Raw genomic sequence first — 27,710 nt, 5'->3', positions numbered from 1 at the left:
TGCCAGCCCACCGTGGGGTCCCCACCTGCCCTGCATTGAGGCCAGACTCTAACAAAGAGATCACAGGCAGCTGAACAGATACTTAAAAAGGGTTTTATTTGCAGGGGAGTAGGATTCTAATCAAACAAGCCAAATCCCATGTCGTCATCCGACTCCTCGGACTCCTCCTTCTTCTCCTCTTTCTTTTCTTCCGCTGTGGGAGGAAGAGTTGAGTGAGTGAGGCCCGCGGTGCGGGCAGACTCCCAGCAGACCCCAGTGCAGCCACCACGACAGCTGCCTGAGCCTCCACTTACCTGCGGCTGGGGCAGAACCAGCAGCAGGAGCTGCAGATCCCGGGGCAGCAGAGACAGCTACAGCCCCACCGGCGGGCACGCTGGCCAGCTTGCCAATACCTACCGAAACCAAAGAGGTGAGGTGAGGTGAGGCCAGAGCAGGGGCTCAGCCTGAAAGCTACTTCAGAGGAGTCAAGGGACAGTCTGCCCAATGTACGGGGGCCCGTCTCTCAGTGCATGCACAGGCTCCCCTCTTCTCCTGGGTAGGAGGACCTGTCACACACCCTGAAAAACTTCCTATCTTGAACTTGACTTCTAGGAATCCCTCCACAAGATGCTGGGCCACTGTGCCTCACCACGTAGAGAGCTGAACATGTTTATAACCAGGCAAGGACTGAGTCTGCTGCCTGTGTCCTGATCCTCATGCCCAAAGTGAGCTCATAAACAAGACTGTCTGCTGAGCTGGCTGTACCCCATCACATGTCCAGGGACATTATCGTTTGCCCCAACAGCTTGGCTTCCAAACAAGTCGCATCAGCTCCAGCCTGATGTCACCAGAAAACCATCTGCCCAGCAAAGAGAGGCAGGGGCATGTGGTCATCCCTGGCAACCCCAGGCTCTACTCCCAATGCCCTCATCCAGAGCACGTGAGGAGACTTGTTTACAAAGTCCCCGTTCCCCAACGCTACAGGCAAGGCAGAGAGGCCCAGTGAGATGAGGGCAAGCCTTGCCCCTGGGAATGTCTAGAAGCGCCCATGGCATGAGCCTACTGAAGCCCTGCCCGCTCCTCTGGGTGAGGCTCCTAGGGTGCTCTGGTCCACAAGCGAAACCTGGCAGGCCACAGGCTGACCGGCAGGAATTAGGATGGACTGTGAAAACAAAGCCTCCCCGCCCCCCCACACACTCTCACCCTGGGCAATAACGTCTTCAATGTTCTTCCCGTTCAGCTCACTGATGACCTGAAGCAGACAAGCACACCCAACAGTTACCACGGACCACCACCACACCCCTGGTCTTAACCACCTTCTCCAGGGGCAGGGCTGGCCTCCCGCACAGCGAGGAGACACCCTGAAGCTTCTCAGCCTGCACCCCCCACTGCAGTTATTACCCATAACTGAGATCTCTGAATGGAGACGAGCTCCAAGTGGGAACCAGCGACAGATTTCTAAGACTCACTACTACACGTGGAAATAACACCTAGAATAAACAGGCTGAAAAATAACGCAGTAGAGTGTACTCTTCCCTCTTCTCTTTTTCAAAAAGTCAATTATTACATAACTTTCAATTACACGTGACTTATACTTCTACTCAACCACGCGGGTCGGGACTTGGCCTCACACCCACGTTAGCCTCCTCTGGGCTGTATCAGGGCCCCCAAAGGCAACCCAATAAACGACAGCATGGGCAGGCACGTCGAAGTGCCCTTTCCCAAAGGTAAACCCAGCCGAGCAGGAGAGGACCCTCTGTGCGCAGTATCGGGCCGGTAGCGGGCTGCTACCTTGTTGAGCCGATCGTCGTCCGCCTCAATGCCCACGCTGTCCAGAATCTTCTTGATGTCCTTGGCGCTGGGGGAGGTATTGCCCCCGAGGGCGGCCAGCAGGTAGGAGGCGACGTAGCGCATCCTGCGGCGGGAGGGGAGAAGAGGGCGGCGGCATGACTAGGAGCCCCGACCGCGGCCGCGCGTGGCCCGGCCCGGGGCCCCCGCTGAGCCCGCCCGGCACCCCGCCTGCGCCCCGGGGCCCCCGCGGCCCCGACCTGGCCCGAGCCCCGGCCCCACCGGGCCGTCCCACTCACTCGGCAGCGGCGACGGAGAGGCCTCGCGCGTGCAACCTCGGCAGCGTCGGGGACGGAAAGGAAGGCGCCGGCGTAGGGGGCGGGGGTAATCCGCTACCCAGAAGCCTCCGGGACCCGGGCGCCGCGCCCCGCGAGGGCGCCTCGGAGTGACGTCACGCGGCGCCCAGCCAATGAGGACGCAGGAGAAGCCATCGTCCCGTTCGTCCCTTTCCGTCCCGCAGCCGCCCGAGCAAAGGCAAAAGGCAGTTAGGGCAGTTCTGGGGCAGCCTTCTTGTACCGCGTGGGGAGGGGGGTCTCCTGAAATCCCTGGGGCGGCAGGGCGAGGCGTGGCGCGAGCCCGAAGGAGAGTGTTTCTCCTGGAGAGTTCCCAGCATGCCACGCGGCGCCTACAGCTCCCAGCATGCAGCGCGGCCGCCACGCCTGGGACGCGTCCCTTTGCGGGAGCGGCCGACGCAGTCAGCGAACTATAAGTCCCATGGTGCATGGCTGCCGGAAGTGCGGGCGCGCAGCCTTCTGCACGGGCTGCACGTGGGCCGCGCGGAGCCTGAGCGGAGCGCCGCATTTCCGGCTCTCGGTAGGTCCCGGCCGCGGGCACAGAGCGCTGGTGTCCGGCGGGGCCGGTGGCGCTCAATCTGTCCGGCCCGGGTGAGGTAGGCGAGCCGCCCCTCGCGCTCACACTGCAGAACCGAGCCGCTTGGGCCTACTGGCTGCCCCCCAGCTCAGGGGTGGCTGGGCCCGAGGGATCGGCCCCTCTCCTGGCCGTGTTGGCTCAGAACTGACCTCAGCGTCCACGCGGACATCACATGTCACTCGCTTCTCCGTGTCAGGGACCCCGCTGCAGGCTGGCGTCCTGAGGGGACAGCCGACCTGATTCCGCGGGACACTCAAAGCCAATAAACGGGGCAGCCCCAGGCTGAGAGAGACCCTGAAGGAACGAGGCGGTGACCCTGAGCTGAAAGACGAGAAGGAGCCGGCCTGCGAAGATCTGGGGCGAGCAGCAGGCAGAGGGGTCAGATGCTGAGACCCCAAGGTGGCTGGAGATGGGTCCCGAGGCAGCAGCCGGCCCATGGGGACTCTAAGGACAGGGCGAGCTCTCGTGCGTAGGCTTCAAGCGCTGGCATATTAACGCAAAGCACACAGCTGCCCTAGGCGTCATGCAGTCCTCGCCCCCATGTTATAGACGAGGTTGGGCACAAAGATTTTCTTGCTCAAGGTCACACAGCTGGGGTAAAGTAGGGAAACCATCCGCGGAAGGATGGAACTTTATGGTAATCACATAGGCAAGTGGCATATTGTCATTCGGATTTTTTTTAATGGTAGAATAATAGATAACATAAAGTCTGCCGTTTTAGTCATATAATTCAGTGGTGTTAGGTGCATTCACATTGTTGTGCGACCATCACCACCATCCGTCTCCAGAACTTTTTCCATCTTCCCAAATTGAACTCCATACTCACGGATCGCTAACTCCCCACCCCCCTCCCCCAGCCCCTGGCACCCACCATTCTAGTTTCTGGCGCTGTGAATTTGACGTTTCTAGGTCCTCATATAAGTGGGATTACACAGTATTTGCCCCCTGGTTTGGCGTATTTCACTCAGCATGATGTCCTGAAGGTTCATTCATCCTGTAGCATGTGTAAGAATTTTATTCCTTTTTAAGGCTGAATAATACTCCTGTGATGGGTTTTTTTTAGAAGATTCTTCTGGCAGCTCTGCAGAAACTGAATGGCGGGGGGGCGGGGGCTGGCCCCGTGGCCAAGTGGTTAAGTTCGAGCGCTCCGCTGCAGGCGGCCCGGTGTTTCGTTGGTTTGAACCCTGGCCCCGCGGACATGGCACTGCTCATCAAACCACACTGAGGCATTGTCCCACATGCCACAACTAGAAGGACCCACAACGAAGAATATACAACTGTGTACCCGGGGGCTTTGGGGAGAAAAAGGAAAAAAATAAAATCTTTAAAAAAAAAAAAAAAGAAACTGAATGGGGGACAGAAGCTCGGGACAATGGAAGCCTGGCAGTAACTGCCCATCCCGGTGGGAGTGATGGTGGTGGCTGGGGAGGTGGAGGTGGAGGAGAGAGGGTGCCCGCGATGTGACTTGAGGCAGAACTGGATGTGTTCTATTCATTTGCAGAGCACCTGCTGCGCTCGGTGAAGGAAGCGGGGTGACAGCACAGGTGGGGAAGGCTCTCTTGAGTGTCAGACAGAGACCCTGTTTGAGGTTCTTGGCTTTGGCATGGACCAGCTACCTGGCCTTGGGCAAAATCTGATCTTTCAGAGCCTCCTTTTCCTCCCCGGGTGGGATGCAGACGTAGACCGAAGGAGGCAGCTTGTGGGGAAGGCCAGCACCTGGCCCAGAGAGATAGCCTGTAAAGTTGGGACATGGAGCTGGGGCCCGGTCTCCGCAGGGCCTGAGAGGAGGCCTTCCGGAGAAGGGATCCATTGGGGCTGGCTGGGGAAGAACACAACACTCTCAGAGCTCTGGCTTCTGGCAGGCGGTGGGTGTCGGGCAGCAGCCGCCATCAGCCCCTGAAGCCCCCTCGCTCCCCCGCCCTGAGACTGCACCAGCTGATTTTAACGTGGGGCCAGGAGTGCACAGCCCCCGAGCAGAGCCTCGGCCCGAGAACCTCTGAAAGGGCGGGTTTCATGGCGCGCAAGGCGGGCCTGGACGGCGCCGACGGACACAGACTAACAGGAAGCTGAGCGCGGCTGGGCAGGCGGCTCGGCAGAAGAGGTCGCGTCCGCATCTCCAGGGCGGCCCGGCCTGCAGAGGGCAGGCAAGGCAGGGGGGGACCCTGAGGCCTTCGCCTGCGGACCCCAGCGGGAGCAAGGGGCGCCCTCTGACGGGGCGGGGCCAGAGGGGGCGGTGCCTGGAGTCAGCCCGCCCGGAAGCGCGCCGGCGGGAACCCGGGCGCGGAGCGCCGAGCCGGCAGCCGAGGCGGCGCCCGGCCTGGAGCGCAGGTACCGCGGGCCGCGGGCCTGCCCTGGGACGGCGAGGGTGCGGGGAGGGCGAGCTCTCCCGCCGGGACCGGCCCCCCAGGCCGTGTGAGCCCCAGATGCGCTTGGGACCGCCCTCTCCAGCGGACCCAGGTGTGAACTGGAAGTGGTGGGAGAGCCCTCCTCCAGCCATCAGGAAATGGGGTCCCGTCCCTAGTGGCTCAGACCCCAGGTTACCCCCTCACATTCACGTCTCTGACATACGCGGGCGCAATCACCCGCTCCTTGGCGTGGGCCACCGCCCCCACGTGGTGGATGAGAGTCAGGAACCTCCTGTCAAAGCTGATGAGTGTGAAGGTTGAAGGTGGCACAGGACCCTAGCTTCTTGTCCCAGGAGGGGAGGCGGGTGCAGCCAGGATGAGCTGACAGCTCTAGGAGTCCCTTGTCCAAATGCCCAGAATTAGGACGTGAACCCTCACTTCCTCCTCTCCCATGCAGGTTTCCCCAGCTCCTCTGCACACAAGGGTCTCCCTGCCTGCTGCCCTCCCAGCTTTGGGGGTCCCATTCCTCAGCCCCATTTCAGCCATGACCTGTCCAGCCTGGACTCTGGGTTCTGTGGACCAGCTGGCCTGGCTCAAGGGCTCTCCCTAGCCAGAGTCCCCCTTCCATTGACTGGGAGGAGGGCCCAGCCCCACTCCCACCCGCTCCTCCCTCTGACTCTGCAGCCTTCCCGGGCCCTGCCTGAGCAGGCCTGCCTGGCAAGCTGGGACATGTCTGGCCCCCGAGGACGGCTGGTGGGCGATGGATGCGGTGGTGGAGGGGCTGGAGCCCCAGGCGGCTACTGCAGAAGATGCTGCAAGAGATGCTACAGATGCTGTGGATGCAGGGCCCGGGGTGACCCCTCTCCTGGCTGGGAACCGGCTGAGCCTGGACCTGTACCCCAGGGGCTGCCACCGGCTGCTGCACCTTTGTGCTCAGCAGCCCCATCAGCTGCTGGAGGTGGAGTTCTTGCAGCTGAGCGGCCACGAAGACCCTCAGCTGCTGGAGGCCACCCTGGCCCAGGTGCCAGGGAGCCTGCTGCGCCTCCGCTCCCTGGTCCTCAAAGGTGAGTCCCACCTGGTCCCAGCCCGGGCCCAGCTCTATCACTATTCTCCGTACAGCTCTACTCAGCTCCCCAAGGTGAAGCTGGCAGAGTCCCAGCTCCTGGACCCTGCGGCTGCTCGGTGGGGTCTCCCAGCAGACCCCAGTGTGGGTGTTTCTCCTGGGGTGGGTCATGGGTGATGGCCATAAGCTGAGATGAACCTGCAGTCTCTGTCCCTGCCTCCCTCCGTTGGCTGGTGTCTCTCCAGTATCTCTGTCTGTCTCTGTCCGGGTGGGGCTGGGGTGGAAGTCTGTGCCTTGGCTGGCAGGACCAAGCTGGGACTCGGGACTCTGGCTTTGAGGACCACATCTGCCTTCCCTCCTCCCAGGTGGGCAACGCCGGGATGCAGGGGGTGCCAGCCTCCGGGGCTCCCTGACCACGCTGCCAGCCGGCCTGAGTGGCCTGGCCTGCTTGGCTCACCTGGATCTGAGCTTCAACAACCTGGAGACACTGCCGGCCTGTGTCCCGCAGATGCGCAGCCTGGGTGCCCTCCTGCTCTCTCACAACCGCCTCTCAGAGCTGCCTGAGGCCCTAGGGGCCCTCCCTGCCCTCACCTTCCTCTCTGTGACCCACAACCGCCTGCAAACTCTGCCCACGGCTCTGGGGGCCTTGACTACCCTGCAGCGCCTTGATCTCTCTGAGAACCTTCTGGACACTCTGCCCCCTGAGATCGGAGGCCTGAGCAGCCTTGCTGAGCTCAATCTGGCCTCCAACCGGCTGCAGAGCCTCCCGGCCTCCCTTGGTGAGTAGGAGCCATGCCTCTCTTGGCTCACTGGGCCTGATGGGGAGCGCCCCTCAGCCGTGGCCCGGCCTCCACTCCCAGGGGCCCCTCTCGGCTTCTGCGTGGCTCTGCACACTCAGGCTCAGCCCACCTTGGAGCCTCCACTCCTCCTAGTGAGTCCTCGTTTGCTTCCCCACTTTTCCAGCCTTCGAGGCTCCCTGAGCAGGCTTACCCGAGTCTCTGAGTCTAGCCACAGGACAGGGCTTCTCTGGGAGGCCCTAGCATGAGTGTCCTGGCCTGGCCTGGTGCCCCAGGGTGTGGGGTGGCCCTGAGTGGTCCTCTGCTCGTCCTAAGCTGGCGCCTGCCTGCAGCGGGCCTTCGGTCCTTGCAGCTCCTTGTTCTGCACAGCAACCTGCTGGTCTCGGTGCCTGCCGGCCTGGACCGCCTCCCGCTGCTCACCCGGCTGGACCTGAGGGACAACCAGCTCCGGGACGTGCCCCCTGAGCTCCTGGACGCCCCCTTTGTGCGCCTTCAAGGGAACCCCTTGGGCGAGGCCCCGCCAGATCCCTGCAGTCCCCCAGGTAAGCTTGTTGCTAGAGAGGAGCGGATTTCACGTGCAGGACGCAGGTACCATCACTGTCCTAACGGCTCATCTGTCTTTCTACAGGGACACCCGTGGTCCGGGAAATGCCCAGACTATTCCTGACCTCAGATTTGGACAGGTGTGGGATGGGGGAGCAGTGAGGCTGGAGGGGCACCTGTCTACCCCAGACACCTTGCCCATGCCTTGGGGGTCTTCTCTTAGGATCCTCCAGGGGTGGCAGAGTCAGACGTACAGCCCCTTCTCTGTCTGACCTGATGCCTACCCTGTCCTCATTCAGCTTCCCTGTGACCTCCCAAGGCTGCTCCGTGACCCTGGCCTGTGGTGTCCGCCTGCAGTTCCCCGCTGGGGCCACTGCTACCCCTGTCACCATCCACTATCGACTGTGGCTGCCAGAGCCACGCCTCGTCCCCCTGGGTCCCCACGACTCCCTGCTCAGTGGTGTCCTGGAGCTGCAGCCCCATGGAGTGGCCTTTCAGCAGGCACGGCCAGCGCAGGGTGGGGGCGGGTGAGGAGGGCCCAGGCGTGGCCCTGGCACTCACACCACCCTTGCCCGGCAGGAGGTGGGCCTGTGGCTGCTCTTTGTGCCCCCACGGGCCCGGCGTTGCCGTGAGGTGGTGGTCAGGACCCTGAGTGACGACAGCTGGAGTGACCTGGAGACCCAGTTAGAGGAGGAGGCACCCAAGGTGAGGGCCATCCAGGCCTGCCTGGCAGCTCTGCTCTGACCCCGACTGCCCTCTGACTCCGTTCCCTCTCACCCCCCCTGCCCAGCGGCTCTGGGCTCACTGCCAGGTGCCCCACTTCTCGTGGTTCCTTGTGGTCTCCCGCCCTGTGTCTGACACCTGCCTGGTGCCACCAGAGGGGACATTGCTGTGCTCCTCAGGACATCCTGGGGTCAAGGTCACATTCCCCCCTGGGGCCACCGAGGAGCCTCTTCATGTCTGCATGCAGGTATGTCTGCATGCCCCCTGGGCATCCACCAAGGGCAGGGGTGGTGCCTTGGCACAGTGGCAAGAGTTTGGGTGGCCTGTCTGCCCCAGGTGGTGCGTATGGCCAGCAGAGAGCTGCGAGCCCTGCTGGGGGAGCCTGAGGGGGCCGTGAGCCCCCTGCTGGGCCTCTCTCAGAGCGGCGACCCCAGCTTCCTGCGACCAGTGACTGTGCAGCTGCCTCTGCCCCCTGGCGTCACAGGTGAGAGGTGGCCATGTGGCATACCTTGACTCATGGCCATGGGATAAGGGGTCAAAGGGGGAGCCCCTGCCAGGGAGGCCTGAGCCTGTGGCCCCCTCCCATCCCCAGGCCTGAGTCTGGACCGCTCCCGCCTGCACCTGCTGTACTGGGCCCCTCCCGCAGCCACCTGGGATGACATCACAGCTCAGGTGGCACTGGAGCTCACCCACCTGTATGCTCGCTTCCAGGTCACGCACTTCTCCTGGTTAGTGGCCCCCCCAGCTTCCTCAGTCCACCTGAGTCCCCACCCCACCCCGGTCCATCCAGCCCCACCTCACCCCCCAGCCCTCCCAGGTACTGGCTCTGGTACACCACCAAGACGTGCGTGGGGGGCCTGGCGCGGAAGGCCTGGGAGCGGCTGCGGCTACACCGTGTGAACCTCATCGCACTGCAGAGGCGCCGGGACCCCGAGCAGGTCCTACTGCAGTGCCTGCCCCGCAACAAGGTCAGGGAGGGGGTCCAGAGGGCCGGGAGGGCCACAGGGTGGGGGCCAGAGGGTCAGGGTGGGGGTGCAGGGGTTGGCTCTGAGCTGATGGGTGTTCCCCCAGGTGGACGCCACCCTGCGGCGGCTGCTGGAGCGGTACCGTGGCCCCGAGCCCTCCGACACCGTGGAGATGTTTGAGGGCGAGAAATTCTTTGCTGCCTTTGAAAGGGGCATTGACGTGGATGCCGGTATGCCCCCCCCCCCCGCCCACAGAGAGGGGGCCCTGGGGTCTGCCCCAGGCTCCCTGCTGAGCCCCTCCCTAACCCCCAGACCGCCCAGACTGCGTGGAGGGCAGGGTCTGCTTCGTCTTTTACTCGCACCTGAAGAACGTGAAGGAGGTGTATGTGACCACCACCCTGGACCGGCAGGCTCAGGCTGTGAGGGGCCAGGTGGGCCAATGGAGTAGGGTCCCCCAGGATGTCTGGACAGCGGCCAGAGCACTGAACCCCACCTCATCCCACCCCAAGGTGTCCTTCTACCGGGGAGCAGTGCCTGAGGAGGTGCCGGAGGAGGCTGAGGCCGCCCGGCAGAGGAAGGGTGCGGATGCCCTGTGGATGGCCACTCTGCCCATCAAGCTACCGGTGCGGCCTGGCAGGGGGTAGTGTGTGTGAAGGGGGCAGGGGCAGTGCAGAGGCCCAGGGGGTGGCCAGGGGCACAGGGGTGGAGCCAGGGGCAGAGGCCAGGGCTTACTGCTTCCCTTCTCCCCATAGAGACTGCGGGGGTCTGAGGGACCAGGGCAGCGGCTGGGGGCTAGCCTCTCCCTGGCACCTCTGAACCTGGGCGATGCTGAGACCGGCTTCCTGACCCAGAGCAACCTGCTGAGTGTGGCTGGACGTCTGGGCCCTGATTGGCCGGCTGTGGCCCTGCACCTGGGGCTGCCCTACCGTGAGCTGCAGCGAATTCGGCATGAGTTCCGGTGAGTTCCTGTGAGCCTCCCGTGCTGGCCCCTGGCCAGCCTCAGGCCTGAGTCCTGGCTGCCAGGAGGGCCCTACTTGAGGCTGGCTGAATTTCTACCCAGGGGCAGTGGGGGCAGGGCAGGAAAGGGACGGTCTAGCTACACCTGGCCCAGGGAGCAGGACACCCACCCTGGGTGGGCGGGCGAGCAGGACCCTGGGTGTAGTGGGTAGTCCTGGACTGGACTCCTCCATCACCATTCCCCCTCCTCCCAGGGACGACCTGGACGGGCAGATCCGCCATATGCTCTTCTCTTGGGCTGAGCGCCAGGCTGGGCAGCCTGGGGCTGTGGGGCTCCTGGTGCAGGCCCTGGAGCGGAGCGACCGGCAGGACGTGGCTGAAGAGGTTCGGGCTGTCTTGGAGCTCGGTCGCCGCAAGTACCAGGATGGCATCCGGCGCACGAGCCTGGCTCCTGGGGACCTTGGCCCCTCTGGCCCTTCGGCATCACAGTCCCTAGATCCTGCCCAGGCCTAGACCCCACTGACTTTGGGTTGGCCTCTGCCATGCCCTGGCCAGAGGTCAGAGGCCCCCCATTGTGTCCTCCCTATGTCTGGAGACAGTAACCCCAGTGCGTAACAAACATGCCCTATTCTGGCTGCTGCCTGGAGCTCAGTTCATTTGTTGGGTGGAGGGGTGGTTGGAAGGCAGGGGTGGCTCCTGCGGGGAGGGGCCCTGTGTGCAGACTCCCCCACAGCCCTTGCTCCTTACCCCTCACCTCTGCCACCTCCTACATGCCTGGCACCTCCTCTCAGTCCTGATCTTCCCCAAGAGGGAGAGGAGCTCAGCTACAAAGTAGCAGCTGCAGCACCTATGGATACAAAGTCACCTGTCTGCGGAATTGTGCAGCCACCTCCTTGGTGGGCACGTGGCCAGCGCAGTCCCCCCTCCACCCCCAAGCACCTACTGTGTGGCCCAACCGCTTCTCCCCTAGGACACTCTCGCTCCAGTGCTCCCCGCCACCTCTTGGCCCGATGGCACTAATCCCTGGGTCCTAGGCCCATGCAGGGGCGCGAAGCCCAGAGACCAAGGAAGGACTTTGGGGACCTGCGGCCCAGCCTGGGGTGCGGCCGGGCGCAGTGGCCGCGGCGGCCAGGAGGGGGAGCCGGAGCCCGCGTGCCGGCTGAGGGCCGGGGGCGGAGCGCGCGCGGCGCCGAGCGGACGCGCCTCCGCGCCTAGGTGCAGCCGGACGCGCGGCAGGCGGCGAGGCGAGCGCGGCGGCGGCGGCAGCGGCATATCGCGGGGTGAGTGCTCGCCGGGCCGCTCCCTTCCGCGGCGCCCACCGGAGTGCGGCGCGGCTGCGGGGGCGAGGGGCGCCGAGGCGGCCGGGGGAGGTGACAACTGCCCGGACTAGGCGGCTCTGGCGGGGCCCGGGCGGGCGGATGCTCCGACCCGCTGCGGCGCGGGTGTAGGAGGCCGTGCTCGGCCGCGGGCGGTGCCGGGCGCGCTCCCCGTGCACACGTGTCCCCGCGAGGTGGGAGGCTGGGGCCGGAGCCCAAGGAGTAAAGACCGGGCCGTGGGGAGGCGCACACGTGGGACCCCGCTGGATGCGTGTGGACACGTGCCGTGGCTGGAGTCGCCATCGCCTGGCGGGGGACAGCGTGACCGTCTGGAGCCCCGTCCGGACTCCCTCCAGCTGGACAGGGGGCTGAGCTGGCCTCTGAGCGGATCCCACAGCCCACACTCCACGCCTCCTTTGTCCGCAGGTTGGGCCCCCCCTACACCCCCCAGACAGCAGGACCGAAGGCGCCTACCCCAGGGGAATGGGACTATGGGGGGATTGAATGAGAATCAAGCAGCCAGTCCCAGACTCTGAGTCTCACCCCTTGTCACCTTTCTGGGGGGGTGGAGAGCTTCATCTGTGAAAGATTTTACCCCTGGGGGTCTGGAAGCAGCATCATCATCCTGTGGGTGGTCTCTGTGGGGGGCACAGCCTGCCTGCCACCTCAGTTTCCCTGGCTGCTGAAGTGGAGAGCAGGGGGGACAGTGAGGGCTGCCAGCCCTGGGGCCTCGGGCCTGGCTGGGGCTGCAGGGTTTCTGTGGCAACTTGAGGGCGGGGCGGGGGGAGGCTTCCACAGCTGTCTCATAACGGGGGACCATGGAGTGAGGACAGAAAAAGGGGGTTCCTGGTCAGAGGACCCCCGCCAGCCGTCCCCAGCCAGGCAGAGCCCCTAGCTCGCACTCTTCTCATTCCTGCCACTGACTGTCTCCTCAGGCTCAAAATCCCCCCTGCCTGCCTCCCTCTTCCTGGGACAACTGCTCCCCTCCCCCCTTAGGCGATCTGTCTGACTTCCAGGACCCCCCATCATCCAGGAGTCCCTCACCCTAAACAGGAGGTGGGGTCTGGGGATGCTCAGGGAGGCAGGGCTCACTCAGTCACCAGAGGACAGAGTGAGGATGGAGACCCTGCCCCGGAGGGCCTGTAGCAGCAGAGAGCTGGCTGCAGCCACTCTACACCTAGGGGGTGGGGGTGGGAAGGGAGAAGCCATTGAAGATCAGAGGTCAGACTCTTCTCTACAGGCTGGGGACAGAGAAGCAGGTCCTTGGCACTGAGGCCCTGGGTGGGGGTGGGGGGCACCTCGGCAGAGCAGAGGCCTCTGGGAGCGCCAGTTCCTGTGCCCTCTGGACCTGCCAGGTGAGCAGGCCTGTGGGTACCAGCCAGTGGCCTCTGAGACCCAGCCACCCCTTCCCTGGCCTTTCCAGTGGACAGCCATGTCTTCCTCTGCACCCCCCAGCTTGAGGTTTCTCTGGGAGGCACGTTCCCTCGACAGACACATAGGTCCCACAGACATGAGTGGGCACGGACCCATCTCCACCCACAGCACCAGATTCCTCACACGGAAGTACACAGGGTGCCAGGCAGAGAGAGCGCCCCGTCCTCAGGGTCCTGGGGCTCTAGGCACATCAGCCTGTAGGCTGCAGGTGGAAACCGGCAGAGCAGCTGGGTCCCTCTGGGCAGGTGGCCTGGCTTGACTGGGTCAGCCTGAATCAGACCCACTGCCCTGTGGGCTAAGGGGGTCTCTGAGGCCAGGCCCTGCCTCCCAGAAGCTGTCCCACCCCTCATCCCTTCTCCCAAAGTGGAAGAGAAAGTCGTGCCCCCCCCACCCCAGGCCCGCCCCACCCCACCCCTCCCCACGGCCAATCCCTGTGGCCAGCACCTCCCTCAGCCCATTCATCTTCTCCCCGAGTCCAAAGGCTATAGTCGTGAGGAGCAAGAGTCCTGTGCACCTCGGGGTGAGCGGCACAGGGATGGCAGGGGCGGGAGAAGCAGGGGACAGCCTGGCCAGGGAAAGCTGAGGTGAAGGTCACCAGTCCTCGGAGGAACCGGGGGTGTGAGCCAGCCGTGTGACCCTGGGTGGCAGTGCTGCAGGGGCGAGCTGGTGACAGCTGGCCTCTGAGGGGGCCACCGGGGTAGGCGGAGGGGAAGGCCCCCTGCAGCTCAGCTTTCATGGCTGTGCTCCCCATGGGAGGCCCCCGAGGCTGGCTTTGGCTCCCCAGCCCTGCGCCAAGTGAGAGGGGCGCCTTCTACCCCCACCCGTAGTGTGGGTGCGGGGACCAACCACAGGGAGCCTCAGAAGGTCTGCTGGCCCCCTCCCCTGTGCCCCACACACCCCTGAAGCTTCCAGAGGTTCTGACTGCTGAGCTCCTGTGTGTGTGTGTCTGTCTGTCTGGGAGTGAAGTTCCTGGCGGGGGGACGCAGGACTGGGTGTGGGGGAGTACGTGCTTCTCTGAGGGGAGGGCATGTCCCTGGGTCCAGCATGGTGCTACCATGAGAGTGGGAGGCAGGGGACTGCGCCTGTGGTGGCTGTCTACCTGGCAGCTGTGAGCTGAGCCCAGGTGGGGATCCTGGGGTGCCGGGGAGGAGCCTGTGAGGAGACTCCCACCGCCATCCTGAAGAGGGCAGGCACCAGCTGCCTCTGCTCAAGGATAGGGGGTAGCCACAGCCCGTCCAAGGTCCAGGTGCCCTCACTGGCTCATTGCCGCCACTGCCCCCAGAGGCGCATGGCCCTTTAAAGGCTGAGCAGGAGCGTGAGCTTGTGAACGTGTGAGAGGCCAGCTGGGAGAACGCTGATGCCGTGAGGGGACATGAGGGGAAACCGGGTGGCCCCAGGGATGGGGCCGGATGGCGGACACCTCCTCCCACGCTGCACTCCTGGGACATATTGACGGCCCAGCTAGGTGGTGGTGAGGGGCTGGGTGCCCATGCAGAAGACCTGGGGAGGGGCTTTGGGGGAAGTGGGTTCCTCTGGTGCGTGTGTACCTGAGTGGCCTGCCCCACCCCCACTGATTCCAGTCCTTCCTTCTAGGACCAAAGCGGTGGTTTTGAAATTCCCCTGGAAGCGGAGGACTGGCCCTCCTCCCCCTCTTCCGGCAGTACCTCCCCCACCTGGCATCCTCTCGGGGCTCCCACCTCGGTGTGCTGGAGTTAAATGGCTGATAAGCAGATCAGGTCAGAGCGCAGCCATGCCTTCCTCACCCTGCTCGCTGACCTGTGGCCGAGGAGGCCGGTCCTGACCCTCCCTCTTCCCACACAGTCTGCCAGCCAAGCTCATCAATGGCGGCATCGCTGGGCTGATAGGGGTCACCTGCGTCTTCCCCATTGACCTGGCCAAGACGAGGCTGCAGAACCAGCAGAATGGCCAGCGCATGTACACCAGCATGTGAGTGTGCCCGGCATGGGGGTGGAGGGCGGTTGTCGGGCCATGTGGTGTGGGGGCAGGGTGAGGCTCAGGCTCCGGTTTCCCCCTACCCTGTTTAACAAAAGGGGAAACTGAGGGCAGGCGGCCCCAGCTCACCGGCATCCCCTTGGCTGCAGGTCTGACTGCCTCATCAAGACCATCCGCTCGGAGGGCTACTTCGGCATGTACCGTGGTGAGGCTCAACCCTCGGACGTGCAGGCCTGGGTGGCACCCTCCGGCAGCTTCAGAGGGGTCCCCCAGGGGGGCTGACTGGGAGGCAGGTGGGAAGGCAGGGCAGCGCCTGGCCTGGTGTGTAAGTGGACACATGGACGTGTCCCTGGGGGCTGGCTGCACCTGCACTAGGGGCAGGACGTCTGGGGAGTGGCAGTTCTTGGCACCCCCTCGCCACGCACGATGTGGCTCTACCACGGTGGCTGCAGCCTCCTCCCCTGCCTTCTGGAACAGGCGAGACCCCATCTGTGCTGGCAGGCTGGGAGGGGGCGGCGGCATTACTGCAAAGCAGCTTAGCGGACAATCCCCAAGCCTGGATCTGCCCAGAGGCCGTGCGGTCCCAAGCCCTGGCCGCGGAGGGGGGCCTGCCACTGCCTGCCTGGCTCCGGCCCACAGCAGGCCAGACGCGGCCACGTACTCCTGAGTCCTCTTGCTCGGTGCCCACTCCAGCGCGAGCACCTTCTGTCCCCCGGGGAGGTGTTCCTCAGGGAGGCTCACCCGGGAAGGTGGCAGGGTGCCTGGAGGAGGAGGCACGGCCCCATGCCCGCCTGGTGCCCGCCCCTGCCTGGCACAAATGTGGGTGAGAGGGCAGGAGGAGGCAGCCAAGGAGCGACTGGAGTCGGGCTTTGCCAGCTGGGAGGCAAGTGCTGGCTGAGGGCCTCCCCAGCCCGGGCCACTGACCAGCCCGCGCCCCGTCCCCCGTGTGCCCCCAGGAGCCGCCGTGAACCTGACTCTCGTCACCCCCGAGAAGGCCATCAAGCTGGCAGCTAACGACTTCTTCCGCTATCACCTCTCCAAGGATGGGTGAGGGGCTTGGGCCTGCCTGGCTGCTGGGGGGCAGGGTTCTGTGCCTGCAGGCAAAGGACGGAGGCTGTGCCCTCCTGAGGCCCTCACCTTCACCTTGCAGGGCCCCCTCCTCCCCTCCTCCCCCTCCTCCCCTTCCTCCTCCTCCTCCTCCTCCTCCTCCATCTCCTCTCTCCATCTTCCTCCTCCTCCTTCTCCACCTTCTTCCTCCATCCTGCTCCTCCTTCTCTACCTTCTTTCTCCATCATCCTCCTCCCTCCTTCCCGCCCCCACGTGGAGTAAAGCAGATGGCTGAGTCAGTGGTGCTCAGGCCTCAGTGGTCCTTGGCCCCAAGCCACTGCCAGCTGCACTGTGTAGGCTGAGATTTGGGGGGCACCAACCAGCTTTTCCCATCACCAAAGGGTGGGGCAGAAATGGTAGCCCCTGGGGCACTTGAGGACCCCCACACACACTTCTCTACTTCTTTCTGCTCGAGAATGGCCCCTCTGCCCTACCCCGGCCCTGCCCCTGGGCCATCTGTCTGCCGGGCTCCCTGGAGGTGTATCTGACGCTGGGGGGTTCTGTACCCTCACAGAGCTGCATCTGTCTCCACCACTCCCATCCCCCTTCACACCCAGACGCAGCACGCAGCCCCTGGGTGGCAGGGCCCTCTGACTCTTCTCCGCGGCCCCCACCCTCTCCGCTACAGGCAGAAGCTGACCCTGTTTAAGGAGATGCTGGCGGGCTGCGGAGCTGGCACCTGCCAGGTAATCGTGACCACCCCCATGGAGATGCTGAAGATCCAGCTTCAGGATGCAGGACGCATTGGTGAGAGTGTTGAGGGAGAGAGTGCCGGAGTGGGGACAACAGATGGATCCCTGCCCCCTCTTTGTTGCTGGGAGGGAGAGCCAACAGGCCCGTCCCCTTTCTCCCCAGCCGCCCAGAAGAAGATACTGGCTGCCCAGGCCCACCTCTCAGCCCAGGGGGGTGCCCAGCCCTCGGTGGAGACTCCGGCTGCCCCCCGGCCCACGGCCATGCAGCTGACCCGGGACCTGCTGCGGACCCGCGGCATCGCCGGCCTCTACAAGGGACTGGGGGCCACGCTGCTCAGGTGGGAGAGACAGGGAGGGCGGGAGGAGGAAGGTGTGCCCGCTCGCCCCGCACCGGCCAGTCACTGCGGCCTCTCCTCTGCAGGGACGTCCCCTTCTCCATCGTGTACTTTCCCCTCTTCGCTAACCTGAACCAGCTGGGCCAGCCGGCATCTGGGGAGAAGTCTCCTTTCTATGTGTCCTTCCTGGCCGGCTGCGTGGCCGGGAGCGCAGCGGCCGTGGCCGTCAACCCCTGTGACGGTCAGTGCGCCAGGCTGGGGATGGGGGCTGTGAGGGAGTGGGGTCGAATGTGAACGGGGCCCCACGCTGACCCCTCTCCCCCCCGCAGTGGTGAAGACGCGGCTCCAGTCGCTCCAGCGCGGTGTCAACGAGGACACCTACTCGGGGATCCTGGACTGCACCAGGTGGGTGAGGCCCCAGGGGGTGGGCCCCAGGGGGCGGGGCCGGGGGTGACACCAGTCCTGACCCCCATCTCCCCACAGGAAGATCCTGCGGCACGAGGGCCCCTCCGCCTTCCTGAAGGGCGCCTACTGTCGCGCGCTGGTCATCGCCCCGCTGTTCGGCATTGCTCAGGTGGTCTACTTCCTGGGCATCGCCGAGACCCTGATGGGGCTGCTGCAGCGCCCCCAGCCCTGAGCCCAGGGCCGCCCCACGCCCACAGCTGAGCGGGACCAGAGTGGGGCTGGAGCCGGGCGGCCAGCCCAGGACCAAGCAAGAGAAAGTCTCTCCCCAACCCCCCGACATGGGCGGGGGGGGGCAGAGGAAGGGGCACGGGGTCCACACAGTGGTGCACACACAGGCCCCTACGGGGTCCTGCCTGCACGACTACTGGGATCAATGTCTTATTTATGTAGAAAACGCAGAAATCTTTACATTCCCGGAACCAGCCCTGCCCCAGCTCCACCCTGGCCTGAACACCCCCAGGGACAGAGCTGGTCTCTGGGCTGGGGGCCCCAGGCCTGGGCTGGGCAAGCTGGACCCTACCCTCCAGTCTACCAGCTCTCGTCCCCGAGGCTTGGCCCCTAGTCCACAAAGGGGACCCCGCACAAACCTATTTATTAACTTGCCAGGCACAAGTGGTTCTGTCCATCCCTCCGTCCGTCAGTCCAGCCTCCCCCTGCTGCTGCTCTTGCCCTTGGCCAGAACTCTACTTTGCCCCCCACCCCGGCCAGCCTTGCAGGAGGATCGGGGTCTCCTGCCCCCCATATTGAGCCAGGAATCCCGGGCAGGGGTCACACTGAATTCTGACTCCCAGGGCAAGCACCCCCCCACTGTGGGACCCAGCATCCCTTCTGGTGGGCCCCTCTGTCCCCACCCCAGGCTGGGGGCCCAGAGCATGTGAGGTGTGTGTGCATGTGCGAATGTGGTGGGTAGCAGGTTGTGCCCACCAGCCCTCAGCTGGCCTGGCCCCTCAGGGATGGGGCTGTGGGGGGGCTGCTGCTCTCCCCCACGTGGCCAGGCAACGTATGTGTGTGCAGTGTGTGTGTGTATGGTTCGTGCCCCCTAGGTTCCCCGCTAACCCCGTCCAGAAATTTATTTCTCCTGCCTGGCCCCTCTTCTGGGACCCCCACCGCACGTCCAGGATTGGCCAAGCAGAGGGCAGACATAAGGACCAGTATGGAGCCTAGGGCACCTGCTCTGCTTTACGGGGTGGGGGGGGGGGGGGCAGGAGCTCCCTCCGCCCTGGGAGGGCGGGTCTTGCTCTCTGGGCCTCTGCTTGAGGCCCCGGACCACACCCTCTAAAGCTCCGCCCTCCCAGCCCCGACCCACTGACGTTGTGAATTGAGGCAGGCCGCCCTGCCCCGCCCCCGGTCACGTGATTGTGTTGGTGATTGACCTTGACCTGGTGCTGTGTCCCCCAACCCGGCCCCTGTGGAGGCCCCTTCCAGTGACACTACCTGGGGCTCCGGCCTGGGCCCCACTAGTTCGAGGTTGTTGCTGGGAGCTGCCCTCTCCCACCACATCTGTACCTTGGAAGCTGCTGCTGCTGCTTACAGAATTCTATTTTTTCTTTTGAAGAGTTTTAAGAAGTTGTAACTTTTTGTGTCTTGTCATGTAAGAAGATAAATAAATATTCTAAGTAGATGCCTCCTCTCTGAGACTCTTGGGGGGGAGGGCAGTCCCCTCTTCTCTTAATCAGCTCCCCTCCCCCTGCAGACCTGGGTCGCTCCCCAGCACCTTGGCTTGAAGGGGGTGCTGGCGCAATTGCCTTCTGACATCCTGACTCCTGCGCGGTCTGGGTTGGGGGTGCAGGATGGGCAGCCTCAGCCCCTCGCCTCCCTGACCCTAAGCTGCCCTTGGGATCAAAAACGGAACCGGGTTCCGGGGCCTCAGAGTTCCCGGCCGGCCAGTCCGGGCGCCGCGGTGACAGCGGGCGGAGCCGGCGCTGATGCGGCCCCCTCCCCCTTCCTGCGCCGGGAACAGTGCATTGTGGGAAACTCCCAGTCCTTGCATCTGCAGCCTCCCGCCGAGGACCCGCGGAGAGCGCCCAGCACCGAGGTGGGAGCGCCAGGAGCAGCAGCGTAAGGCAGCGGGGGCTCCGAGACCTGGGCCTGGGGTGGGGGGAGTTGGGGGGCACTGGGTCCCCCGCGGAGCAAAGCCCAGTGCCCGCTTTGAAGGTCACGGGGCGCGCCAGCCCCTTGCTCTCTCCAGCACAGCGGCCAGGGGAGGGGGAGGGGGCAGCCGGCTGACGTCAGCATGGGCCCAAAATAACTGAGGGTCTGCGGGCAGAGCAGACCACCTGCCCTTTGCCATCTTGACACCTGGCAGCTGGGTACCCCTCCAGAACAGCTCCGGGTGAGGGGCTGTTGCAGCTTCCTGGGAAGGGTGGCAGCAGCTAGGCCTCTCCCCAGGACACCCCATCATGCTGTGACCTTCAGGCGACCTTCGGTGTGGTTAGTGTGTCTGGCCAGAGTGGGAAACACGAGCTGCCGCCTCCCAATGGGGCTCCCTCTCCTTGTGGGTGGGAGTGGGGTTCTGCAGCGTAGGGGATGGGGAGAGGCAGACAGGTGTGTCTAGGTCTTCAGAGAAGGACGACTCAGGCGCCCAGTCCCCTCCCCCCACCCCTGGACATTGAGGATCTGGGCCCCACCTTTTCTACAGCCCAGGGCCCTCATCTTCTGCCCTGGCCCAGATTCGGGGATACTGAGGTGACCAACACAGCGTGTGCCCACTCCAGGCTCATGCCAGGGACCCCCTCTGACCCCAGAGGCAGGCGCAGCCTCAGGTCCAGGAAGGACTCCTTGCCCTTGAGCTGGAGCAGGTGAGGCGGGTCCAGGGGTGGGCCCAGGGGCTGGGAGGGGTAGATGGCCTGCCGGGAGGCATAGGCCTGTCACTGCCCGCCTGGCTTCTCCAGTCCCTGGGGAGACACTTCAGGTTTGTTGCATCCGGTTCTAGCAGCCTCGGGCCTACTCCCACCCCAGCAGCACCTGCGAGCGCAGATCCCAGGTTCTTGCTCTGCCCTGCCCCCTCCACTTGGACCCAGTCCCCTTCCTGAGAAGGTTCTGCCCAGGCCTACCGTGGCTGCTGTCCACCTCTCCTCACCACACACCCTTCTCAGGGCTTTCCTACCCCGCGCTGGAGTAGTGGACACAGCACATGTGTGGGCAAGACCATTTCACAGATGAGGAAACTGAGGCCTCTGGCTGGTCTCATCACGCACCCCCAGCCCTTAGCCTCTGCCTGTGTGGCTGGAAGGGCTTGTCAGGGAGCAGTAGGGGATAGATGGAGGCCAGGCCCTGGACAAGGAGGGTCCCGAGCTGCAGCTCCTGAGGGGCTGCAGAGAACTGGGCAGGATCTCTATGGGGACAAGGCGGGGCCTGGACAGGATGGAAGAGTCCTTTGCCATAGCCTCATTGTGTCTCCCTCCAGGCCCATATAATGCCCAGGGGTGAGCTGTCCTGAGCCGCTGTGGTCCAGCCACCTGCCTGTCCACGCACGCCTACACACAGCCTGCCAGCACTGCCCACCATGGAGTCCAGAGGGAAGTCGGCCAGCAGCCCCAAGCCCGACACCAAGGCACCCCAGGCCGCTGCTGAAGCCAGAGCCCCCCCAGCTGCAGACGGGAAAGCCCCTTCAGCTAAGCCAGGAAAGAAGGAGGCCCAAGTGGAGAAGCAGGAGCCACCAAAGGCCCCCACCCCGCCTCCTGCCAAGAAGACCCCAGCCAAGGCTGACCCTGCCCTTCTCAACAACCACAGCAACCTGAAGCCGGCCCCCGTGGCCCCCAGCAGCCCCGATGCAACCCCCGAGCCCAAGGGCCCTGGGGATGGGGCCGAGGAGGACGAGGCCCCCAGCGGGGGTCCAGGGGGCCGAGGCCGCTGCCCATTCGAGAACTTGACCCCTCTGCTGGTGGCTGGGGGGATGGCTGTGGCAGCCGCAGCCCTGATTCTTGGTGTGGCCTTCCTGACCCGGAAAAAATGATAGCTGGTGCCCAGTCGGGGGCACAGCCACTTCCTGTACAGACCTCGGGAATTAGTGCATGCCTGTTTCACACACAGCTATCTATACATACGTACATGCATAATAGGTATACATATATCCCCCACACACACGCAGAGGGAGAGAGACACGGACAGGGCCCCCGGCAGTGGAAACCAAGCCCCCTTGGCTGGCCCCCGGCGCTTCCCCCTCCTGCCTTCTGAGGCAGAAGGAGCCCAGGCTCCAGTTTACCCAGCAGCACGGGCAGAGCTCTGACCTCAGTGGGGGGCTCAGCCTGGGCCAGGGCCCCCGGGGCAGTGGAAGGAGTGGACTCTGAGTGTGGCCCACCTGCCCGCCTGCAGGCAGGTGTGTCCACAGCAGTCACACTCACGTGTGCCAGCCTGTCCCGAGAGTTCCCAGTGGTCCTGTGAGCTTCCTGGCTGCAGCGTCTTGACCAGTCCCCAGAGCAGGAGCCCCCAGGGAGGGCAGGGGTCCGGGTTGGGCTCTGACCTGGGCTCCCCCATGGGGACATTAAAGGGTGTGCCTCTTTCACTCTTGATTTCTGCTCTTTGCTGGCAGGTGGGGGTCCATCTGGGTGGCCTGATACAGTGGGGCTGACCTGAGGCAAGCAGTCACATTGGCGCAGCTTCCGTGCCACCTCCGCTCGTCGCCGGAGCCCTGGCTGGGTAGACAGAGAGTCCAAAGGCCAGTCTCGGTCCGGGGAGGGCCTCCTGCAGTTCACCTTCTGGCTAGTGACCCAGGGGAGCCCCTGAGGCTGGGCTACCACCCTTCCTGCCCTGAGCCCCCTCCCCATCCTGCGGCAATTGTCCTGGGGCAGCTGAGAGCCTGGCAGGGAGGCGGGACATATGGAGGACCTGCCCAGCAGCCATGCCTGCCCAGCCCCCAAGACGACCCCACCTGCCTCACCCCGCGTCCTTTGAGTCTAACAAGCGTATAAATGCAATAACAGGTAGAGTAGAACCGCTTGGTGGGTGACCGTCACCCATGTCCACTGCCTCGATGCACCTGCAGGGAGACTGTGCTGTGCCGTCCTTAGGGCATCTGGTCCTAGGTTGGTCTGTGGTGCTGGCCGCGGGCAGGCTCTGGAGGGTGGTGGTGGACTCTGTGTGAGCCTGACGTGCCCTCGCCTGGCCAGCTGCCTACTGGAACCCTGGGCCTGAGTGGAGGCTCAGTCTGAAATAAACGTTATTGTCTAAGGCTGAGCTGCGTCCTCACCTGCACACGGTCGGGAGAGTTGGGGGCTTGCCTTTGGGACGTGGGGGTCACATATCCACACTGCAGGCTTTCCAGGGCGGGGTAGGGAGTGCCAGGTGCCCCTCAGCAGCCCCTCCTGCCACCTTCATGCGCTTGATCCTGAGGGACTCTACCTACAGCCCTGCCGGGGCCCTTCTCCATCCCAGACAGACACAGGCAGCCCTTCCTGCCAGCCCTGACCCAAGATGGACACCCAGGGGCTGCAGGACCTAGCCTCGGACCCCGGCTGCCAGCCACAGTGCACAGGGCAGAGCTGGGAGTGGGAGTGGCCAGGGAGGATGCGGGAGTGGGAGGGGGACCTGGCCCTCAGGCTGACCTCTCCAGCAGTGGGGACTTTTCTCCACCCCTCTCTGCAGTGAGCTCTCCATCCCTGCAGGGAGGGGGCGCATAGAAGCTGCAAGGAGGGGATTTCCTCCTCTCATCACCTCCTGGCCACACTCCCTGAGCCCACTCTCACCAGGTGTCCAACTGGCCAGGCCTGCATGTGACCCCAGCTGTGGGTGAGGCTGTCAGGGCGCAGGCTGGGGAAACAAGGCCCCACTGGGCCCCAGAAGCGCTTGGTTACCCAGGCCCCCTCCCCTGGCCTTCTTCCAGCTGGCATGGGGGGCACGTCTGTCCCTTCTTTTCCTGGCACTCCCCCTCCCAGGGTGGCCTGCCCCCTCCCTGTGCCCACATCTCAGGCAGACGAGTCCCGAGAGCTTCCTTGGGGTGAAACATCCTAAACAGACCAACAGACCTTCGGCCCTGCCCCGCCCCTCCTTCCATCCTGCAGCACCTCTGAGTCCAGGAGGCCACCTGCCCTGGGGCCACGGGTCCTGAGACCCCCACGCCGAGGGGAGGGCCTGCCGAGCAGTGGCCCAGCCTTTTCCCACACCTCCAGCTTCCGGTCCGCCTGCCCCACAGGTGCCAGGCCCGCCACTCAGGCGCTTCAGGGTCACTCGCCACTCTCTCCTGCTGTCCAGTCCCCTCTCCCATTCTCTCTACTCCATGGCTTGCCCGTCCTTCTGACACTTTAGGGGGCTTGGGGAGAGAACAGAGGTGACTGTAAGGGTGGGCTCTGTCATCTTCAACTGGAAGTCTGGGATTTGGTTCTTTCATTTTCTTTTTAGTGAGGAAGATTGGCCCTGAGCTAACATCTGTGCCAGTCTTCCTCTATTTTATATGTGGGACACCTACCACAGCATGGCTTGATGAGCAGCGTGTAGGTCTGCACCCAGGATCTGAACCTGCGAACCCCAGGCCACTGAAAAAGACCACGTGAACTTAACCACTACGCCACTGGGTCGGCCCCTGGGACTCGGTTCTTTTGATGATGTGATACTCCACCTGTGATGTTTCCTCATTTTATTTCTCAATTCCCTATTAAAGGATATTTAGGTTGTTTCAAAATTTTTGTCACTTTAGACAAAGGAGTGACGAAATCCTTGCAACACTGCCGGTGCCCTGTCTCTCTGGGGTGTGTGCGAACGTGTGCACGTCTTTCTTTTGTGTGTTTTACTATGGGAAAATAGATATCACATAAGATTTACCATTTTATCTTAATCTTTTAGGTGCACAGTTCAGTGGCGTGAAACACATTCACGTTGTTCTTCAGGCATCGCCACCATCCGTCTCCAGAATTTTCCATCTTCCCAAACTGAAATTCTGTCCCCATTAAACACTCACTCCCCGTCCCATGCCCCAGCCCCTGGCGCCCACCATTTTGCTTTCTGTCTCTATGAATTTGACTGTAGGGACCTCCTGTGAGAGGAATGGTACAAGTGACTGGCTTGTTTCACTGAGCATCACAGCCTCCACGTCCATCCTTGTGGTAGCACGTGTCAGAATTTCCTTCCTTTTTAAGGCTGAGTAATATTCCATTGTGTGGGTGGACCTCAGTTTGTGTATCCGTTTGTCTGTTGATGGGCACGTGGGTTGCGCCCACCTGTTCTCTGTTGTGAGTCACGCTGCTCTGAACACCGGTGTGCGCACATCTCTGGGGCGCCTGCTCTCACCTCTCCTGGATGTGGTCCCAGAGGTGGGACTGCCGCCTCCACAGCGTGTGCGTTGTAAACTCCGCTGCTCCATCTTGCGCCCACGGGTTGGCTGTGAGACCCACGGCTCCGCTCACCCTGGCGACACAGGCTGGGATGAAGCACTCGAGATTTTCCCAGTCCAGGCAGGGCAAACTGGCTTCTGAACTCGCACGGATCCGACGTGCTCCTTTTCACATGGTTCTTGGCCGTCTAGGTCTCACCTTTTGTGATTTTTCCCATGGTGCTATTTGTCCATTTTTCCGTGGGGTGTGATGCCTTCTTCTCCTTTCTTGGGAGGATTTCTGCATGTGTTGTGCATCCTAACCCTTTGCCACATTGCCGATATCTCCACTCAGTGGCTGGCTTGCCTCTCACTCTGCTTCCTGGGGACAGAAGTTCTACAGTCCTCGCTGATCACCTGTGACCCCCCTCCCTGTTCCCACACGAGCTCTCGGAATCTCAGGGAGAAGGAGCTTCTCGCTTGTACTCGTCTCATAGTCTCGGCAGTGACGCACCTGCAGGCCTTGAATCCGTCTGGCGAGGTTTTGTGTGTGGAGGAAGTGGGAGCTCTGATGTCATTTCTGTGCCGTCAAGCAGACCTCGTTGCCCAGTATCGGGAAGCGGATGGTCCCCTCTGGGGACCCATCTCTCATTCTCACCTCCCGGCACAGCCAGGGCCTGTTCTGAGCCGGGGTCTGCCCGCACTGCCGGAGGCCATGCTGTCATGAATGCAGCTGTCGAATCATCTTGTAATGATGTCCTGTTTCTTCTCTTTGACTCTCCCACACATGCTCAGTGACTGGCGTCCCCTCCCCTGGAATGTTAGAGTTGGTCAGCTGAGGTCCCTGGGGCCCGGTGGCAGGTTCTGAACAATCGTGTCCTAAACCTAGTAACGTAGGGACTCTTCCAAAATGATAAACCTTCTTGGGGATGCCTAGGGCTGCTTTAAATTATTTTAACTATAGAACTACTTTTAAGGTCTAAACAAAATACCAGGTATCAAAGGGATTCCGTGCAGAAAAACTACACACCTGGGGCCAGCCCAGTGGCACAGTGGTTGAGTTCACGCGCTCCGCTTCAGCGGCCCGGGGTTGCAGGTTCAGATCCCAGGCATGGACCTACACACTGCTCATCAAGCCATGCTGTTGTGGCGTCCCACATACAAAATAGAGGAAGACTGGCACAGATGTTAGCTTAGGGACAATCTTCCTCAACCAAAAAGAGGAAGATTGGCAACAGATGTTAGCTCAGGGGTGATCTTCTTCACGAAGAAAAAAAAAAGTACACAGTGTAAATGCAAATCAAACTTACAAGGACATCTGGAAAACAGGAAATGTAGGTGGCAGCAGCACCTCCCAGGACAGAGGTGTCCATAGGCCGAGCTCTGTCCGAAGGAGGTCCTGCTCCTCCTCGGGGCTGCCTCCCTGAGCCCTCAGCCCTCAGCCTTTCCTTTCTGAGCACTTGCACCAGCGTCTTAGGCCATCCATCCCTGTCCATCGTGATGTGTCATGTCACACATGGGCTCCCAGGGCTCCAGTGCTCATGTTACTAGGCTGCAGAGGGTATGGGGGTCCTCTCTAGCACCCCTCCCCTCCCCCAAGAGTGTGCAACTCCTCTCTGAGGCCCCTGCCCTGGAATGCATTCCTGGTGTGACTCGGGTAGAGCTGGCCAGTGCCTCAGGACCTGCCCTCCCCAGATACGGTGACCAAGGCCTGTGGGAGGGCAGAGCTGGTGGGCAACTCACTGCTCCAGACCCTCACCCCAGCTGCTGTGGGTCCAGCCTCTCTGACTCCTGGGTCTTCAGTGGCCCCCTGGCCCTGCAGCTCCCTGACCTCACACCTGGTCCCAGGGCCAGGCAGGCAGAGGCTCCCCATGTCCCAGTGCCAGTCCTGGTGTGCCTGGACCTCTCCATCTGGTGTCTGGCCTAGGAGGAGCTGACTGTCAGAGGGTTGCTGAGCAGAGTGAGGGGCCGTGCTGTGGGGGAAACTGTCCTGGCAGGAGAAAAGCTTACGCCTTGTACTGTCAAAGAAAGTGCTGAGGTGGCATCCCTGGGACCCACCCCTGGCGCGTGGGAACAACGGCTGGAGTAAGTCAGCAGTCGGCCCCCACCCCCTTCCAGCCCAGTGGTACCCAGAGGTGTGTTTGAGGGGAACCCCGTTCAGGCCTTCCTCTGGACCCACCCACTGCTCCCTGTCCTTATGGCCTGGGCATCGGGACAGGCCAGCTCAGGACGGAGCCTGTCTCCTTGTCAATCACCCTACTACAGGCCACAAAACGCCACCACCTGCCCACCTGTCTGGCATCTTCCAGCTGGCCTTGCTGGTCTAGGGGGCAGACAGTGGGAGCAGAGGTGGCTGCTCCCACCCTTTCACAGTGCTGATGCCCGACTCGAGGTAGGGGGGCTCCTACCCAAGCCCACTGCCCTGGTCCCAGCAGCCCCATACTTCTGGGCTGTCACCTGCCACCCTCCACTTTGCAGTTCAGGGTCTGCGTAACTCACGGGTTCTTGCGGTCCTAGTCTCCAGACTCTACCAGCCTGGCCTCAGCCAAAGGAGAACCCGGAGCTGAAGGGCCTGAGCCAAGCTAGGAAGAAGGATGCATCTGGGACCTGGGACATGGGCCACCCCGCAGGCTGCCTAGACAGCAGGGCTGCCCATGACATGCCCACCCTGGGAGAGAGCCCCAGTCCCCAAACCTGAGGTCCACCCAGTGGCCACGCTGAGCTAACAGAAAGGCACTCAGGGCAGCTCTGTGGTGTCGGGGGTGTTCTTAGAAAGGGAGTACTGGGCAGAGAGTATCCCGGTCATCCATGGGCTTTCAGGTATGGTTAGGAGTTTGGTAGGCAGAGAAGAGCTCCTGCATTTCAGACGGAGGAGTAGCAAGTGCTGAGACACCCAGGGAAAGGCTCAGGTGTGCTCCAAAAAGGAGGAAGTTGCCAAGGAAGGAAGCAGGGGTGAGAGGGCCAGAGGCATTGGCCAGCTTCACAGGGCAGGGCAGAGAGTCCCCCAGGAACGCCCCCCTACTCATCCGTGGCCCCAAGCGCAAGCAAGTTCCAGAGACAAGAATGAAACTTAAG

The 27,710-nt window shown here is 63.1% G+C and overlaps 4 protein-coding genes and 1 non-coding gene across 20 annotated transcripts; 3 read left to right on the top strand and 2 right to left on the bottom strand.

The window, feature by feature from the left end:
* Nucleotides 1-77: 77 nt before the first annotated feature.
* RPLP2 (ribosomal protein lateral stalk subunit P2) lies at nt 78-2,495 on the bottom strand. Its single transcript, XM_070565880.1, has 5 exons — nt 2,067-2,495; nt 1,771-1,894; nt 1,183-1,231; nt 294-392; nt 78-193 (listed from the first exon to the last, which is right to left on the bottom strand). Exons 2-5 carry the CDS (start codon nt 1,891-1,893, stop codon nt 117-119), a joined length of 348 nt encoding a protein of 115 aa, XP_070421981.1. The 5' UTR covers nt 1,894; nt 2,067-2,495; the 3' UTR covers nt 78-116.
* Nucleotides 1,010-1,144, bottom strand: LOC139074662 (small nucleolar RNA SNORA52). The gene has a single exon (XR_011524296.1). It is a non-coding gene; the product is annotated as a small nucleolar RNA SNORA52 (small nucleolar RNA).
* Nucleotides 2,496-4,781: 2,286 nt separating the features above from the next.
* Nucleotides 4,782-10,730, top strand: PIDD1 (p53-induced death domain protein 1). 6 transcript variants are annotated; one of them, XM_070565866.1, is made up of 16 exons: nt 4,782-5,025; nt 5,727-6,106; nt 6,471-6,884; nt 7,235-7,444; nt 7,531-7,585; nt 7,745-7,946; nt 8,025-8,150; nt 8,236-8,415; nt 8,505-8,652; nt 8,761-8,896; nt 8,977-9,136; nt 9,240-9,363; nt 9,446-9,564; nt 9,643-9,756; nt 9,886-10,091; nt 10,345-10,730. In XM_070565866.1, exons 2-16 carry the CDS (start codon nt 5,803-5,805, stop codon nt 10,601-10,603), a joined length of 2,757 nt encoding a protein of 918 aa, XP_070421967.1. In that variant the 5' UTR covers nt 4,782-5,025; nt 5,727-5,802; the 3' UTR covers nt 10,604-10,730. The 6 variants fall into 6 exon arrangements, with proteins under 6 accessions (XP_070421967.1, XP_070421963.1, XP_070421961.1 ...); XM_070565862.1 differs by having other exon boundaries at nt 4,920-5,025; nt 8,986-9,136; nt 9,446-9,552; XM_070565860.1 differs by having other exon boundaries at nt 4,920-5,025; nt 8,986-9,136.
* A 513-nt stretch (nt 10,731-11,243) lies between these two features.
* Nucleotides 11,244-19,013, top strand: SLC25A22 (solute carrier family 25 member 22). 5 transcript variants are annotated; one of them, XM_070565867.1, is made up of 10 exons: nt 11,244-11,370; nt 14,434-14,576; nt 14,662-14,787; nt 14,943-14,998; nt 15,750-15,840; nt 16,529-16,647; nt 16,756-16,930; nt 17,014-17,168; nt 17,257-17,332; nt 17,411-19,013. In XM_070565867.1, exons 2-10 carry the CDS (start codon nt 14,557-14,559, stop codon nt 17,562-17,564), a joined length of 972 nt encoding a protein of 323 aa, XP_070421968.1. In that variant the 5' UTR covers nt 11,244-11,370; nt 14,434-14,556; the 3' UTR covers nt 17,565-19,013. The 5 variants fall into 5 exon arrangements, with proteins under 5 accessions (XP_070421968.1, XP_070421969.1, XP_070421970.1 ...); XM_070565868.1 differs by having other exon boundaries at nt 11,332-11,832; XM_070565869.1 differs by lacking the exon at nt 11,244-11,370 and adding an exon at nt 13,297-13,360.
* A 68-nt stretch (nt 19,014-19,081) lies between these two features.
* On the top strand, nt 19,082-22,567 carry CEND1 (cell cycle exit and neuronal differentiation 1). 7 transcript variants are annotated; one of them, XM_070565875.1, is made up of 3 exons: nt 19,359-19,450; nt 20,107-20,190; nt 20,799-22,567. In XM_070565875.1, the coding sequence occupies exon 3, from the start codon at nt 20,898-20,900 to the stop codon at nt 21,345-21,347; it is 450 nt and encodes a 149-aa protein (XP_070421976.1). In that variant the 5' UTR covers nt 19,359-19,450; nt 20,107-20,190; nt 20,799-20,897; the 3' UTR covers nt 21,348-22,567. The 7 variants fall into 7 exon arrangements, with proteins under 7 accessions (XP_070421974.1, XP_070421973.1, XP_070421976.1 ...); XM_070565878.1 differs by having other exon boundaries at nt 19,361-19,427; nt 20,031-20,190; XM_070565877.1 differs by having other exon boundaries at nt 19,377-19,427.
* The last annotated feature ends 5,143 nt before the right edge of the window (nt 22,568-27,710 follow it).

This window comes from Equus przewalskii, chromosome 11 (genome assembly GCF_037783145.1).
Source record: "Equus przewalskii isolate Varuska chromosome 11, EquPr2, whole genome shotgun sequence".
Lineage (NCBI taxonomy): Eukaryota > Metazoa > Chordata > Mammalia > Perissodactyla > Equidae > Equus > Equus przewalskii.
Note: the sequence above shows the minus strand (reverse complement) of the source record. Positions and strands in the feature narration are given on the sequence as shown.